This window comes from Phyllobates terribilis, unplaced genomic scaffold (assembly GCF_046119375.1).
Source record: "Phyllobates terribilis strain yellow unplaced genomic scaffold, ASM4611937v1 Scaffold_2__4_contigs__length_985480577, whole genome shotgun sequence".
In the NCBI taxonomy this organism is placed as follows: domain Eukaryota; kingdom Metazoa; phylum Chordata; class Amphibia; order Anura; family Dendrobatidae; genus Phyllobates; species Phyllobates terribilis.
This window is the reverse complement of record NW_027362762.1, coordinates 294,300,419-294,318,502: the sequence shown is the minus strand read 5'-3', so window position 1 is coordinate 294,318,502 and position 18,084 is coordinate 294,300,419. Positions and strand designations below refer to the sequence as shown.

At 44.2% G+C, this 18,084-nt stretch overlaps 1 protein-coding gene across 2 annotated transcripts in view; it reads right to left on the bottom strand.

The window, feature by feature from the left end:
- The window catches only part of UBAC2 (UBA domain containing 2), a 192,000-nt gene that overhangs the window by 16,424 nt on the left and 157,492 nt on the right, over positions 1–18,084 (bottom strand). For both annotated transcript variants that reach the window (XM_073664198.1, XM_073664199.1), the window contains exon 9: positions 2,632–2,736. In XM_073664198.1, the coding sequence (XP_073520299.1) occupies positions 2,632–2,736 (105 nt within the window). The remainder of the gene's footprint in view (positions 1–2,631; positions 2,737–18,084) is intronic.

The following is an 18,084-nucleotide window of genomic DNA, read 5'->3' as shown; positions in this document are numbered from 1 at the left end:
TGTATTACCTGTACGCTATACACTTTATACACAGCTCCTGTGTATAATGTCACTGATGATCCCTGTATTACCTGTACACTGACACTATATATATAACTCCTGTGTATAATGTCACTGGTGATCCCTGTATTACCTGTACACTTACACTATACACTTTATATTATGTGCAGAGCTCCTGTGCATAATTGCACTTATGGTAATATTAGTATTGTGTTTTTTTATTAATGAACAGTATTGTAGTAGTCAGTCACTATGTCATGGTAATATGTGGTCCGGCCATGGTGTGGCGGTATTTGTTCCTTGTATGTGGTATTACTTGGTCACTATGTGGTGCTAATATGTGGTCTGGTTATGGCGTTGCAGTATTTATCCCTAGTATGTGGTATTATTGGTCATTTTTAAAAAATGTATGTGACACATTCCCTTAATGAAAAATATATCTAAAAAGAGTATTGGGTATTATAAGAAATGTTTAATAGGTTAGAGTAGAGTAGGGCCTTGACAGAAGAGTTTACCTTGTCCTGGTGGCGCCTTAAAAAATCTTTTGGCCAAAACAAAGCTGCTGGTTATGTATGTGATATGGTTCGATGGGAACTGTAAATGTGTGATTGGTGAGGACGTGGTGCATAAGTGGAGTTTTTCTAAGAATGGGCGGTGGGACTGTGGAAAGTTTGAGGGGTGGAGGCGGAACTGGGGTGGAGCCTGGGCGGAGTCTCAAGGGGGCTCAAACATTTTGCCAGCATGGGGCCCTAAAATTCCTGGTGGCAGCCCTGCCTACTAGCCACAATAAGGCTGGCATTTCATACACCCAACTTAATGAGGGGCATCAAGTAATAACATGTGTTGAATTCATTAAGAGGCGCATTCCACTTAATGAATATGGAACATCTTATCACTGGCATTCGCCTCGCTGGAAATATTACTCCAGTCAGGGAATGGAGTAACATTTCTGCCGTAAGAAACGCTGCCATCATTGATGAATTTGACGGGCGGGTGATGACACGCCTTGTCCCTGCTCCTCCCCAGCACCGTCCATTATGGTAGAGTAGTGGGAAACTGTTGTCAAAACACAAAAAGTTGCAAAATCTTTGTGCAACTGTGTTGCAAAAATGTTTGCAACTTTTAAAAGTGCTTCACACCATTATTGTGGTGTAAACACTTAGAAATGCTTAGGCCACAACTCTTCAAAGAAAAGAAATGAAAAAGATTTGGGTTAAAAAATTAAGAGCTAATAACTAGTGATGGGCGGACCCGTGGATGTTCATCTCCAAAACAGTACCTGAACCCGAACCTGGACCCCATTCATATGAATGGGGGGCCTGAACATCTGTGGTTTTCCATACTGTCATCTAAGTGACAGCGCTGAAAACACTGGTAAGATCGTTACCGCCTGTCGGAGTGCTGCGGATTCACGCTTGTCAGATGTTAGCATGAGCCCGCAGCTGTGACTGTAACCGGCGGTAAAAATTTTACCGCTGGTCACATGTGTCGGCTGATGAGACTACTACTCCCATCAGCCTACGCCTGCTGTCACTGATAATAGCGAGAGCAGGCGCCGCTGATGGGAGTAGTCATCAGCCGCGCCTGTGCTGAAAATAAAGAAAGAAAAAGTTAAAAATAAATAAATATTGAAATAAAAATAAAAAACACAGTTATACTCACCTTAACGACTAATCCCAGAAGCCACTGTCCCATGTAAAGAGTCAAAAATAAAAAAACACCATAATACTTACCTAACAACTAATCCCCGAAGCCATTGTCACCTGTTAAAGAGAAAAAATAATAAACCACCATAATACTCACCTATCGGCCGTAATCCATACTGTGCCACGACGATCCGGATCACTTGTAGAGCAGTCACATCAGCTGATGTGACTGCTCTACCCGGCAACCGGCTACACACTGAAAGGCGTGTAATCGCTCCTGCAGTGTGTAGCGCTGAGTTGCCATGACAGCTGTTTGCTTAGCCTCTACTGATTATTATTAGAACTTTCTCACGCAGAAGCGGTGCTGGATGTGAGATCACCGGGGCTCATCAGCTCATGAACTCCTATGAACTTTCTCATGGCAGCTCAGCGCTATACACTGCAGGAACGTCTTGAGGAAGTCCGTATTTGGGGTACATGCCCGAACACTAGGTGTTCGGTATGGACCCCGAACTTTATAGTTCGGGTTCGCCCATCTCTACAAATAACAAAAGACATATCCTGCATTAATGGCCTATCCCTAAAATATGTCATCAATATTTGATCAGTGGGGGTTTAACCAACAGAGCCCCCTAGATCAGCAGAAGAGACTGTGATGAGCAGCTATTCTTATGTGTACAATGAAAAATATGTAGTGCTCACAGAAGTGCTGTAACCCCAATGATCATACATCAATGGGCTATCCATCCCATGTTAAAGGTGGAATCCCCCAGCATGTTTTATGCTATGAAAGGTTTGAAATGGTTTCCTTTTTCCCTCTGTGGAAATTTACTTTTATTTTTTGCATTTATATGATATGACATTTACAGAGGCAATACAAATTGTAGTTTCCATAAATATAGTCTATAATAAAAAAAAAAAATAAGGGAGAAACCTAGTATCTCTACTTTCTCAATATTGGTGAGTCAAATACAACATGGCATACCTGCTCTTCAGGTGCTGGAGGTGGTGGCGCTTGTGGTTCTGCATGATTGGCAACCCGTCGTTGCCGCAGTGGTTGAAAGAAGCGATTCCAACCAAATATTCCACCCTAAAAAAGAATAAATAAGGTTCTGTATTTTGCCTACAGACATGCTGATGGAGTAACTGTCATACAGCATTACTTAGTATAAGTATCACAGAATTAACTTTCAATGTTATGATCTGCATGATCTATCTTCAATAAAAATAAAAGAAAACAATAAAAATATTTAATTAAGAGCTCTGTTAACAATAGATCCGTATCATGTTGTAATTGCCGCAACAGGTTAAATTGCCTAGTCAGATCGGTTACTCTGAAAGCATTGGTCAAGAACACCAGTAAACGGGCAAAACCTTAACCATAGGGCCTCACCCATAGGCTAATTATTGTATTAATAGGTTCACTTTGAAGCATTAAAGTATTCTAATAGTAGAATAACATGATACTAGAGCTAAAAGTCTTACATATCAAACATGAGGTAGAAATATTCATTTGCCTTCTCCATTTTGTCTCAAGATAACTGAGCGTCAGATCTTCACATTTAACAGTGGTTACAGTAATACATTATGCTTTTACCATGCACAAAAAATCTGAAAAATTCTATTGCCTGAAAATGAAGGCAAATTTACTTATTAAGACAATAATACACAAAATACTTCATGTTCAAGACAGATGAAATCAGGAGCCAATGACTTTATTTTAGGTGCCAAGAGTCGAGACATAAGACTTTCTAGTCATCAGCAGAAAACTGAATAGAAATCCTGAAGCTAGTGAAATATTTCTATGGAATCTAAATTAGCTACCTTGTCCTTGAATTTGTGATGTTATACCGATAAGTTATATATTGTATATATTGTCCATCGTAAGGTTTCACTAATAACAGGTGTCGCTCGCAATATTAAAAATACCTATGAGAAGAAGAGCAAGTGTGTCATGCTCCTGGATTCGAACACTTGAGCCTGTGTTTTGTGGTTGGCTTCTCTATCCGCCGAGCCACAGCAGATACACCTTTTCTCCGGGTGCACATTTATATTTTTTCCTCCTGCTGGGATTTCCTACTGGTGATGGTTTCTTATGAATGTGAATTTCTTGTGAATGTTCAGCTATTCTACCTTGTACCTTAAAGCCAGTCAGTGAAATTCCAGCTAGGGTTTATCTCCTAGCTGTTTCTGTTCTTTACTCTATACCTAACTTCTGTCTCTTTTTAGGAAGTAGGTGGCATATAATCTAAAAGTATGTACTTTATACTTTATTTTGTATTTCGTGGTTTTCTTTACGCACTGTGGGATCTTTCCTTCTATTCAGCATACTTTCCCTTTTGTAGGCAATTTACACTCTGCACTACCCTCCGGTTCTTTGTGAAGAACGTGAAGTGCTCGAAGGCCTTTCAGGCAGTTTTGGTCGGAGCTGCCATCTTCTAGTCAGTGGTTAGGGCTATCTCTGCTCATGCATGAACTATTAGGGACTGCGGGGGTGAGGATCTCTAGTCTGTAAAGGAACCAGCAGGGTCAGTTGCAGTTTTTAGTTTGTTACCTATTTTCCCGAGTTGCTACTCTAGCATAACAAAAGTGTCTACATAGGCCAATTTAGGCCAAATAAAGTACAGACCAAAAGTTTGGACACACCTTCTCATTTAAAGATTTTTCTGTATTTTCATGACTATGAAAATTGTACATTCACACTGAAGGCATCAAAACTATGAATTAACACATGTGGAATTATATACTTAACAAAAAAGTGTGAAATAACTGAAAATATGTCTTATATTCTAGGTTCTTCAAAGTGGCCACCTTTTGCTTTGATGACTGCTTTGCACACTCTTGGCATTCTCTTGATGAGCTTCAAGAGGTAGTCACCGGAAATGGTTTTCACTTCACAGGTGTGCCCTGTCAGGTTTAATAAGTGGGATTTCTTGCCTTATAAATGGGGTTGGGACCATCAGTTGTGTTGTGCAGAACTCTGGTGGATACACAGCTGATAGTCCCACTGAATAGGCTGTTAAAATTTGTATTATGGCAAGAAAAGAGCAGCTAAGTAAAGAAAAACGAGTGGCCATCATTACTTTAAGAAATGAAGGTCAGTCAGTCTGAAAAATTGGGAAAACTTTGAAAGTGTCCCCAAGTGCAGTTGCAAAAACCATCAATCGCTACAAAGAAACTGGCTCACATGAGGACCGCCCCAGGAAAGCAAGACCAAGAGTCACCTCTGCTTCTGAGGATAAGTTTATCCGAGTCACCAGCCTCAGAAATCGCAGGTTAACAGCAGCTCAGATTAGAGACCAGGTCAATGCCACACAGAGTTCTAGCAGCAGACACATCTCTACAACAACTGTTAAGAGGAGACTTTGTGCAGCAGGCCTTCATGGTAAAATAGCTGCTAGGAAACCACTGCTAAGGACAGGCAACAAGCAGAAGAGACTTGTTTGGGCTAAAGAATATAAGAAATGGACATTAGACCAGTGGAAATCTGTGCTTTGGTCTGATGAGTCCAAATTTGAGATCTTTGGTGAACGGATGGACTCAACATGCCTGGTTCCCACCATGAAGCATGGAGGAGGATGTGTGATGGTGTGGGGGTGCTTTGCTGGTGACACTGTTGGGGATTTATTCAAAATTGAAGGCATACTGAACCAGCATGGCTACCACAGCATCTTGCAGCGGCATGCTATTCCATCCGTTTTGCGTTTAGTTGGACCATCATTTATTTTTCAACAGGACAATGACCCCAAACACACCTCCAGGCTGTGTAAGGGCTATTTGACCAAGAGGGAGAGTGATGGGGTTCTACGCCAGATGACCTGGCCTCCACAGTCACCAGACCTGAACCCAATCGAGATGGTTTGGGGTGAGCTGGACCGCAGAGTGAAGGCGAAAGGGCCAACAAGTGCTAAGCATCTCTGGGAACTCCTTCAAGATTGTTGGAAGACCATTTCCGGTTATTACCTCTTGAAGCTCATCAAGAGAATGCCAAGAGTGTGCAAAGCAGTCATCAAAGTAAAAGGTGGCTACTTTGAAGAACCTAGAATATAAGACATATTTTCAGTTGCTTCACACTTTTTTGTTAAGTATATAATTCCACATGTGATAATTAATAGTTTTGATGCCTTCAGTGTGAATGTACAATTTCCATAGTCAAGAAAATACAGAAAAATCTTTAAATGAGAAGGTGTGTCCAAACTTTTGGTCTGTACTGTACATCAGAAAATGTGCTGGCCCCAAACACAATCTAGAGCTTTTAAAGGTCGGTTTATTCTAGCTGACTGGCGGCATTAAATGACCGCCAATCAGCAACTTGATTGCTCCTCAGCGGTTGTTTAAATACCTGTTTACACAGGCAGACTACTCTTATCAATGCCTACTGAATGATCTGAAATAGAATGCGCATAGGCTGCCATAGTTCTTGGCATAGTTGTTAATATAAATGCAGACGAACATTTGCTCATTCATGGGGTGATCTGTGTAGACAAGATTTTCGTGAAATGAGCATTCCTAATATCGTTTGTTCATGTCAATTGTGCAGTGTAAATGGACCCTTACTTTATGTCTTAAGACTATACTTTACGATACATATCCCATGGCATCCTTCACTCTAACCAAAATAATTTATTAATTAAAAGAACATCAAACCTGATATCTAAGGCCCCTTTCACAAGTCTGATTTTGTTGTATGCGCTCGATCTTAGTTTACATTAAGGTCTATGGGGCTGTCCACAAGTTCACAAAAAAAAAAGATTGCATTGGTGTGCTCTCAACCTTTAGGTGAATGTTTGCTAGGACAAACTTGAGAACCTTCCATCAGGTTTTTTTTTTTTATACATGAAAAACTTGACACAGTGACCAAAACTGATGAAAATCTGATCCAAGATGGCTTTGTTTTTCACGTACGCCCAAAAGAAAAAAAAGAAGAGATGTGTAAAATTAGCCTATTTGATCATAACATAAAGCCACACTAATACTTTCAAAGATGAAGTTATAAGATTACTGTATGGGTTCCTTATCTTCAGAAAAACATCAGTGTGCTCCATAAAATGAAGTGCATGACATGACATTAAACTTGATTTAGATAATGTAGTCTAGAGTTTTGGATGCGTCCTGTTCTACAATATAAAAGGTGGTATGTATGATAAAAAAAAAAGATGCTCTCATCAAGATATACAAACGGTCGTAATATATAAAGTACATTAGAAGTACAATCACACAGGAGCTATGTAAAAGAATAAATAAATGCATACTAGCTGTTTTCACACATCCATCTTTCGCATATATGAGGCTGTCACGTTAAGCCTAGGAGACCTACGGCTATGTCTGTGCATCGTGGTCCGAGTGCAGACCACAAAACACAGATGTGTGAAACCGGCCTTACTCAAATTTAAAATAAAATAATAATAGTAAGGGAAATTCCTATAAAATAATACACATCTCTTTTTTGCCCCTAAGGCCATTACCATCTTCTGATATTTTTGCATGTTTCAATCCCCAAAATGTCCAATTTTTATAAATTGAGTAAAGATGGAAATCCAATACAGCACTTGATAAAACAAACAATCTTTCATAGAAGCAGAACTTTGAAATTCTACAGCCATACTGGAAGTTAAGGAGGTTAAGTTAAGGTCTGAGTCACGTACCGGTTGTCTCCGTGTTTTTCATGGATAGAACAACTGCGCACTATTATAGTCTGTGGGGCTATTCACATGCACATATATTTTTGGTGGACTAAATAGTCTGCAAAAAATCACAACGACATGTTGGTTTTGGGCAAACTTTGAGTCAAAGTTCAAAACTACTCATACAAGTCTGCCTGTCCATAAAAAGCATGGACAGCACACGCATCATTGTACAATCCGAGTGAAGTGTGCTTAAAGGGAACCTGTCACCTGAAAACACTATTAACCTGCAGATATAGGATTCATCAGCAGGGTAACAGCGTTCTGATCCTGCCCCGTATCCGCACTCAGACCCGCACTGCTGGGAGGAAATGAACTTTATTCCCCTTGACAGGGTTCCGGTTTCAGTCACTTGGTGAATTGCTGGTTCAATAACTGCTCTGTGAATAGAGAGCAGCGGCTATAACCGCACACACTGACTGACAGCAGACTCTAATGCTGAGCTGCAGTCAGTCAGTGCCGGGGGGGTCAGGTTGCAGCAGTCGCTCTCTATACACGGAGCGGTGACCGAACCTGCGCGGGCACTACGTGACTGACTGAAATCGGAATGCTGCCAGGAGGAATAAAGTTAATTTCCTCCCGGCAGCGGGGGTCTAAGTGGGGGCGCTGGGCAGGTTCAGAACGCTATTAACCTGCAGATTAGCGCTATATCTGTTCATTTAACATTGTAATTAATATGCGAAGCTTTGTCATTTATTTATTATATGTGAAACAGTGATGATAAAAATTGACACTCTGACCAAATACTGATGAAAGTCAAAACCCTGATAAACAATGGTCTGTGTTTTTACATACGAGAAAAATCAAGGATGTCTGAATGAGACCCAAGGTATATCTTTTTCCCAAAACACATCACTTTCATTTCTATTACAGATGATGGATTTTAGAGGTATTTTAAAGCATAGTTAAAGATTGAAACATCTTTTATTATATCATAACTTCTTAAAAGCCCTGCTATAACCTATTTTATGTTATAACCTCTTAAAGCTTGGTAGGGTTATCTGGTCATTAAACCCTCACCTATCACTCAAGCCACAGGGCAGAAACACTAAGGGATCTTTCACACGTCAGTATCTCTGGTACGAGTGGTGACAGTTTCCACACGTACCGGAGACACAGACACACACAGACCCATTCAAATGAATGGGTCTGTGAAAATCTCAGTGTGTTTTCACGGACCGTGTGTTCGTGTGCTCCACACGGAGACAAGATCGTTACAAAAGATACACGGTCCGAAAAACGCGCTACAGTTAGCGCTGTTCCCAAGCGCCGGGTGCTGAACACTGCCCTCGTCATGGTTCCCTGCTGGTGCTGCGATCAGCATCAGCAGGAACCATGATGAGGGTAGTGGTAGTCTTTTCCCGCAGTGTCCCCACATGTAAAAAAAAAAATAATAATAAAATCCATGTACTCACCTCTCCTAGGTGTCCCCCGCAGTAATCCATGCGACCGCTGAAGCTGGGGAGAATGAGCCGCTCCAGAGCTGCGCTCAGTGACAGGACACCGCTCCTGAGCTGCAGCTCGGGAGCGTCTCATTCTCCCCAACTCCTTGGCAGCAGCGGTCGCATTGATTACAGCAGGCGACACTTAGGAGAGGTGAGTACGGTATATGGATTTTATTATTTTATTCTTAATTCTTATTTTTACAGGTGAGGACACTGCATGAGAAGACTACCACTACCCTCATCATTATCCCTACTGGTGCTGATGGCAGCGCCGGCAGGGAACCATGATGAGGGCAGCGTTCAGCAGCCAGCCCTTGGGAACAGTGTTAACTGTAGTTATGATTCCCAGGCGCAGATCCGTGTGATCCTGATGCGGCACACGGTTGCCACTCGTGTGACACACGGGACACGGATATCTCCGGCACCGTTTTTTCCGGTACCAGAGATATGTGGATGTGTGAAACCAGTCTAAGCTAAAGCATGAGCACAAGAAAACTGATGTACGGGCTCAATAGAAAGTCAATAGGTCCTGTAAGGCAGCGCTAGACATCATAATGGGGGATACTCGCTTCGCTGCGACAATCAATGCACACGTGCAATGTCTTTCCGGTATTTTCTCAATACAGCAGTTTATTACTTCATAAACCGCATATGACCGGGTCCAACTCAGTGGCACACACACACATATATATAATATTCATGAGCCAAGTGACACAAAGGCCCACTTGCTCCAGGTACAGCCTTCCGCAAGGTAATCATATAGCAATGTCCATAGCAATGTCCATATAACGTAGTGTATTACCTTTGCCGGGTTTAGCTGTCTCAGTCCATTACTCTGCCACCACTGTGGCTTTGCGGCTTCCCAGGTGGGGGTCTCTAGCTGTCGTTCCCTCAAAGGCCACTGACATCCACACAGGATCCAGGCTCTGCCTTTCAGGACTCTTCATCAAAACCTCTGCCTTCCAAGGCCACTAGCATCCACACAGGATCCAGTCTCGACCTTTCAGGCACCAGGCTTCACTCGGCCTCACTAGGCCTCACACGGTCGGTGTCCCACACACACGGGAACAGGCCTTACGCCTCTCTCACAGAACACACCTGTCTCCCATCAAGCAGGGTTTATATATGCATCCTGTGCACACACACACACATACTGACAGGACCTTGCTGATGTCACAGTCATGTGATCAGACAGACATTCTGTGCGCGCAGGACCTGTGCTATGTCACAGTCATGTGACCAGTCACCTGAGGGGGAAGGTACATGGTCAGGTAAAACATATCGTGGACCATTACCGTAATGCCAGCAAGTCACTGCATTACATATCCCCCCCTCTGTTCAAACTTGTGGGGTTGAACACATAATATACACAATCACTATAACCCCCAGCTCTGTTCAAACTTGTGGGGTTGAACACATAATATACACAATGACATTATAACCCCCAGTTCACATAGAGACCATGTACTTTACAATTGTGCTACTCAGCCCCTGGAACATTAGTCAACGACATTAGCCCATTCCTTAGGGACCTACCATTTGTCACTGTCACTGACTTCATCAGGTCACCTTTCCGGGTCGTAACCTTGTCAGAGCTCCCCTGCTCCCAGCGGTCAGTTGTAACCTTGTCAGGTCTCCCCCGCTCCCAGCGGTCGGACGTAACCTTGTCAGGTCTCCCCCGCTCCCAGCGGTCAATACAGCAGAGCGACTCACATGCCCTGGTATCTAAGGTCCGGTTCGACTCCGTACTGTCCCGTCCTCTATTGGGTCGTTTGTATGGGCTGCTGAAACCCGAGTTACTGGAGGTCTCACTACCTCTAAACCCACGCCCACTACTCTCAGGACATCTTGAAAGGTCCCTAACTCCAGCTATAGCTGTTCTATTATTTAGGGGGCCCTTTCTCTGCCTGGTCTCATAATTTATAGACGGCTGCCATCTTCTGCTACTCAGATGATGCTGTCTATCCACTCGCAGTCTAGCGAGATTCAACTGTTCTACCTCTCGCAGGTAGGTCACTCGGTACTCCAACAGCATGCGCATATATCCCAGGCTTTCTTCTGTTCCTACAGTGGAGAATGATACCATGCCGTCTTCGTCTGGTATCCAGTCCTGATGATCACGTGGACTGCTTACTTTCACCACACCAGACTTCTTGACCATCATCTGCATGGCTCGACCATTTCTCCCAAAGAGCTTCATCACCAGAACATGAGGCACCCGGATGACCTCTTCACGCATACTGTGAGCTTTCCTCATCAACTCCAGTTGTCTAACGGCTTGTTCCGTCTTCAACCGCAGAAACCGCTTCGTGCGAATACATCGCCAGTGCATGTCACTTAGGATCGCCACCCTCTTCACTGTGACTTCGGTCGTGGACAGGACCACCAGCTGTTTAGCTTCTGAGGTCAAGTACACCTTACAGGCTCCCACGGCCTTCTTAAACTCCTCATGCACGGACTCACTGGTGCATTCTTCCCTCAAATCCTCGGGTACATATACGAGGCACTTGTACCGAGACGTTTCGGTCTCACCAGTGGTTTCCAGACGATCAACCAGCTCAGATTTCAGGGACAACTGACCTCCAGCTTCGTCACCCTGTATGCTTTCCCTGAGCTGACTCACAGCTACAACTTCACGAATTTTCGTCTTGACCACTTCCATCTCATATTTATCTGTGGTTAACACTCTCTTAGCTCTCCTCAGGTCCACCTTCTCATGGTATAAGGGAGTGAGTGCAACGTGTTCGCCCTTTTCCTTCTCCAAGAAGGCCTCGTTCACTGAGTGATACTTTGTCAGGCGACTTTTGAGCCCAGAGACTTCTTCCTCTAGCTCCGCCACTCGCCTCTCAGCGGCCCGTCTCTGTAGCTCTTCCTGCTTCAACTGCTCTTCCAGCAGCAGAGCTCTCTCAGACCTCTCCGTCTCCAATGCGCCCACTCGGCTCTCAATAGCCAGTCTCTCACGCTTCTCTTGCGTCCACTGGGTTTGTAGCAACTCCTTGAGCTGCTTGATCTCGGCTCAGACATCCACCGAACCCTCAGAGCCCACATCACTCGAGGAGGTATCTGCTTCATACCTCCCATCACCAGCGGTCAACTCCTGGCCCTGGTCTGTGGCTTTTCCAATGGACTCCTCCATCCTCTCTCGCTCAGCTTCCATCTTGCTGACTGTTTCCTTAAGGTACGTCTCCGCCTTCTGGAGAGTATCACAGGACATCTGTAACTCCTTCACCTGAGCTTCCAGATCTAGGGTCTTTCCCCGGAGATCATCATTCTCCTCACGGGTGTCTTGCAGAGTGGTCTCAACCACTTGGCGCACTTGCTCAGCACCAGCCTTATCCTCCTCTAGTTTTTTCTTCACCTTGAGGAGATCCTCATAATCTCTCTTACTCTGTTGCAGTTCCCTACTGCGTTCACCACACTCCTTCTTGGAGTCACACAGCTCCTGGTTGAGCTGTTTGCGCAGTCATTCTAGGATTTGTTCGCATCCAGAAACACCATCCTGCCGCGCCTCCTTCTCAAGCTTCAACTGTAAAACCTCTTCCTTGATTTTGCGGCGGTCCTCCTTAATTGCGTAGAACATTTCCTTCCACTGGTTAATTTCCTCGTTGCTTCCCTTTAGATCTCACTGTAAGTTCTTCACAAGCTGGTGTATTTTCTGCTGTTCAGACTCCAGGATCAACTGGTCTGAGGACACGTTCCCCAGGTTTTCACATAATTGCTGCACGTCACTCTGACCCTGCTGGCCGATAGGCTCCAGCTCTTGGTCACGACTGGCCACCTCCACTTCTACCTCTAATGGAGGATCCACACTTGAAGCAAAGGCACACAGTACTACATTCTCTTTATTTTCATTTTCCGCCAAGTCTACAGGAGCAACCTTTTTGTGGCCCTTGCGCCGTCTACGAGATGGGGACTTTCTCACCTCGTCTAGCCCCTCCTGACTGACCTCTCCTTCTACTTTCGTAGTGTCACCGTCAGCTACGGCGTCTGTGTCACTCCCCGTGGTGTTGTGGACTAACAGGTCACCTCCCACCTTGACGTCACCCCCTTCTACTGGAGCTACCCTGTTATCAACGGTCACATTGTCATTTTTAGGAGGTACCAACCCACCACCAGTAATTTTTTTTTATTTTCTATCCTCCACGCTGTTTTGAACAACCGCCCCTTTTTTAGACTCCGCCCCCTTTGTAACAACCACACCGGCAGGGGAATTTTTACAAGAAAAATCAACAATAGTCTTAGGACTCAGTTCACAACAGCTCTTACCACCTCCCCGGGCACTCTGGGACAACAAGGGCGCCCCCGGGGAGTTCAAGGAATGGTCTGCTGCCGCCTCTCTGTAACAGGCCATTCGCTCCTGTGGTTCCTGCCCCATGTCCAGTTTCATGTCCAGTAGACGTTTCTCAAATACCTGCTCCGGTTTTAACAGGCACTTTAATCGCTCTAATCGCTCAATAGCTTCAGACTCAGTTGCTGCTCCTTTCACAGCCATTTTTATCTGCTCCAGCATTTCCTCAGGACACTATTCACACACCGCTCTCCCCGGAAAAATTTCGTGGCCCTGCCGAGCCACAGCAAAACCGGATTGGAGTGCGACGACAACCTTTGCAACCCCGCCGAGTTGCAGCAAAACCGGATTTGAGTGCGACGACAATCTTCGCAACCCCGCCGAGTTGCAGCAAACAACCAGATTTGAGTGCGACGACAAACTTCGCAACCACGCCGAGTTGCAGCAAACAACCGGATTTGAGTGCGACGACAATCTGAGTTGCAGCCAGATGCTTTAATCCAGGGCTCCCCAACCACCGGTCCGCGGACCAGGACCGGGCCATTGGGGGTTTTTTGCCGGTCCTCGCCGCTGCCGCAGACAATCACTAAATATTGATAGTGCTGCGGCTCGGAGCACATTGTGTGGGGTGGATGCTGCCTGCTGTTCTAGACTCCCGCAGGGAACACCGGTAGAGGACCTGTGATGACATCAAGGTCACATGACTGTGATGTCACCACAGGTCCTGAAGCAGGATTAAGTGAATGCAGCTGAATAGCAGCTGTCAGGACACAGCTGCCCCATCTTGCTGCAGGGCATGATGGGGCCTCAGTGACATGGCTCCCGGCACAGCACACTATGTGGGGCTCCTGGCATGGCTCCACACCCACACCCCGCCCTGCCGGGCCATGAAAAAATGGTCTTGCTTGAAGTCGGTCCCTGGTGCAAATAAAGTTGGGGACCACTGCTTTAATCCACACTCGTCGTCCTATGCTGTTGCCCCTAGCAACCGGGCTGCAGTTGCCTTAAGCAACCAGACTGCAGTTGCCCCTAGCAACCGGGTTGTCATTGCCGCTAGCAACCGGGCTACAGTTGCCCGCATTCTCCACCATATGTAAGGCAGCGCTAGACATGATAATGAGGGATACTCGCTTCGCTGCGACAATCAATGCACACGTGCAATGTCTTTCCGGTATTTTCTCAATACAGCAGTTTATTACTTCAGAAACCGCATATGACAGGGTCCAACTCAGTGGCACGCCGACACACATATATACAATATTCATGAGCCAAGTGACACACCGGCCCACTTGCTCCAGGTACAGCCTTCCGCAAGGTAATCATATAGCAATGTCCATATAACGTAGTGTATTACCTTTGCCGGGTTTAGCTGTCTCAGTCCATTACTCTGCCACCACTGTGGCTTTGCGGCTTCCCAGGTGGGGGTCTCCAGCCATCGTTCCGTCAAAGGCCACTGACATCCACACAGGATCCAGGCTCTGCCTTTCAGGACTCTTCCTCAATAATCCGCCACCACTGTGGCTTTGCGGCTTCCCAGGTGGGGGTCTCTAGCCGTCGTTCCCTCAAAGGCCACTGACATCCACACAGGATCCAGGCTCTGCCTTGCAGGACTCTTCATCAAAACCTCTGCCTTCCAAGGCCACTAGCATCCACACAGGATCCAGTCTCGACCTTTCAGGCACCAGGCTTCACTCGGCCTCACTAGGCCTCACACGGTCGGTGTCCCACACACACAGGAACAGGCCTTACGCCTCTCTCACAGAACACACCTGTCTCCCATCAAGCAGGGTTTATATATGCATCCTGTGCACACACACACACACATACTGACAGGACCTTGCTGATGTCACAGTCATGTGATCAGACAGACATTCTGTGCATGCGGGACCTGTGCTATGTCACAGTCATGTGACCAGTCACCTGAGGGGGAAGGTACATGGTCAGGTAAAACATATCCGGGACCATTACCGTAATGCCAGCAAGTCGCTGCATTACAGTCCATACACAATGTGTGTGCTCTCATTCATTAGCTGAGTGCTTCTACCCTTGAGCAGGACTATTAAGGGGTTATAACATAAAAAGATGCTTCAAAGTTTAATTACACTTTTAGGGTGAGTTCATGCATTGTACTATTTTTTTCAGTGTTTTTCCAAAAAATCATGTAAAAAATTATGAGGTTTTCCAGTGATTTTAGAAGTGCTGAAAATAAAAAATGCAACAACGTAACATGAATGAAATGTGTGAACTCAACCGAAAGATATAGAGTATTTTCACATTTTCAGTTTTGGTGAACAAAAATGTTTAAGGATTGGGAACACTGCAGCTAGGGTTTAATGCCTAGTGAGAAACAAAGGACAATAGTCCTAACAATAATGAAAAATAATCTCAGCTCAGAAGAAGAATTAGTCATTGAACAGGCATCACAGTCTCCATCTTTTGTGCTGACGTCACAGTTTTGGTGTAGATTAGACACTGGTTTTATAATAATGTGTGCGTCTTTGGTGCGTTTTCTTTTATTAATGCTGTTTTTTAATTAATTGGATTTCTGTGTTTCAATGACAGTACTTTCACCAATGCAATTCTTTTTATGCAGTTCTTGGAGTTGAACCATGTAGGGGATAAGGGTCTCTATTCTGACAATCGGTGTGGGTCCTAACCGGTGGATTCTGGGGTCCGATATTTAGGAGGGACTGTTGAACTAAGGCTCCAAGTGCGGCACTAGTGGTGATTAAAAGGGGAAGTTGCCTGTGTGAGCAAGAAAGAGGAAAAGTTGTGTGCTTAGAGAAGCTGGAAAGTAGAGTTCTTCAAAAAAGAGCAAATCTCGGCTATGGAAAGACTTGTTTTTTGTGTCCTCTAAAAGGGGGAGCTTCCAATGATATCCTAAATGTGTGTGAAAATTGGATTATGTGAATCATGCCTAAGAAAACATCTTGTATTGTTTGTTCCTCGCTGAAGAAAATCATTATTGCTGCTGGACTTTATGTTCAGCATACTGCTAATAAACTGACCTGCCGTTTCTGAATCTGAAGTAGTCACTTGTTAGGGAAATGCCACAATATTTTTAATTAAAATAAATTACAGAGAAGATTGTTGGTTTTATCAGAAGCTGTGCTAAAATGGTTGTCCGAGCTTAGCCATTCTAAAGCATATGTATTATTTTATAAACTTCAAAGCACCACTACAGCAGGTTTTTTTTATTTTGCTGCTCGAGTTGTGTCACTAATGTAAGTTCCCTGCACTTATTATTATACTTACCAGCCGCAGTCTTCATCTGTTATCGGCGTCGCTACAGTCAGTCTTCTATAGGTTGTGACCTGCTGGATTGCTCCAGTGTTTGCTGGATGACCCGGAAGTCACTTCTCAATGTAAGGCCATGAGAGCCAGAACGACGCCGAAACGAGGCTCATAGACTTACATTGAGAGCTTGTGACCATTACCTCTGACTTCTGGGCAGTCAGGAGCAGCGGTCATAAGACTGCAGGGTGGACTGGAGGGGTGTCAGGAAGAGCTGAAGACCGCAGCTGGCGAGTATAATACTAGGGGCAGGGAACTTAGATTAGTGGCACCACTCCAGCGCTAAAATAAAAACAAAACAAAATGCTGGAGTGGTGCTTTACGGCAAAGCATACCAAGTTATTTCTGTCAGCAGCGAGCAGGATGGTGAATTGGTTATAAGTATCCCGACAGCAAGGTGACAATCAACACACTATATGCACTATTTGTGTAAAGAATTATCTGCCAATTTGCGGGGGTGGGGTGTTAAAAAAAAAATCATGAGATCAATAAGACTGGTATCAAGCTCAGCTAAAGAGGGCACAAATCTTGTCAGTGAAAACTGGATGACATACATGAGAATAAAGCAGTGGAGTCATACAGGAAATCAGAGTGAAAGGAACTACATACCCATGTGGAGTAAGCAATGGGTGGTATGTTTCCTGTCAAACTGGTATACCAACAATGACTGAATGTCACATGATATACAGTGGTGTGAAAAAGTGCTTGCCCCCTTCCTGATTTCTTATTCTTTTGCAGGTTTGTCACACGTAAATGTTCCAGGTCACAAAACTAATTTAAATATTAGACTAAGATAACACAAGTAAACACAAAATGCAGTTTTTAAATGAAGGCGTTTATTATTAAGGCAGAAAGAAATCCAAACCTACAGGGCCCTGTGTGAAAAGTGATTGCCCCCTAAACCTAATAACTGGTTGGGCCACTCTTAGCAGCAACAACTGCAATTAAGCATTTGTGATAACTGGCAATAGGTCTTTTACAACGCTCTGGAGGAATTTTGGTCCACTCATCTTTGCAAAATTGTTGTAATCCAGCCATATTGGAGGGTTTTCGAGCATGAACCACCTTTTTAAGGTCATGCCACAGCATCTCAATCGGCTTAACGTCAGGACTTTGACTAGGCCACTCCAAAGTCTTAATTTTGTTTTTCTGCTTTTGCTATCCTATGCAGAATACATAGAGGGTGCATGTAAGGAGTAATTGTATTGTGCAGAATAAATTACAGAGCAAGTTTTCCAATGTGAACAATTTCATTGCTATACACACAACCAAACACACAGACCTCGATTTCTCTTTTGCGATTTATTGAAATTATTTTTATCTTTTAGCTTTGTTACATTCGCTTCCATTTTTTTAGACAAATTCTTAAAAATGCCACACGTGATTCATGAATTTGGCGCAAAATCGAAAATGCTCTTTAGTTGTTTTTTTTTTTTGCTTCAAGAATCGTTAATCCTTTAAAAAGTCGCACATTTGTCTAAAAATTTGCCAGAGTAAAAACTTTGCAGGAAATCTGACTCCAGGCAGGGCCAAAGATGCACCAAAATAATGGAACATTTTGTAAGCGTCGCATTAATCTCATGAATCTGTCTAAAACATCTGGAAAAGCAAAGATGTTGAGGATCAAGACTTAAAGAGTAACCATGGTTTTATTTTTTACTTCATAAATCAATAGTGCAAGAGAAAATAAGAAACTCTGTAATATATCACATCAGAGAAATCTGCTT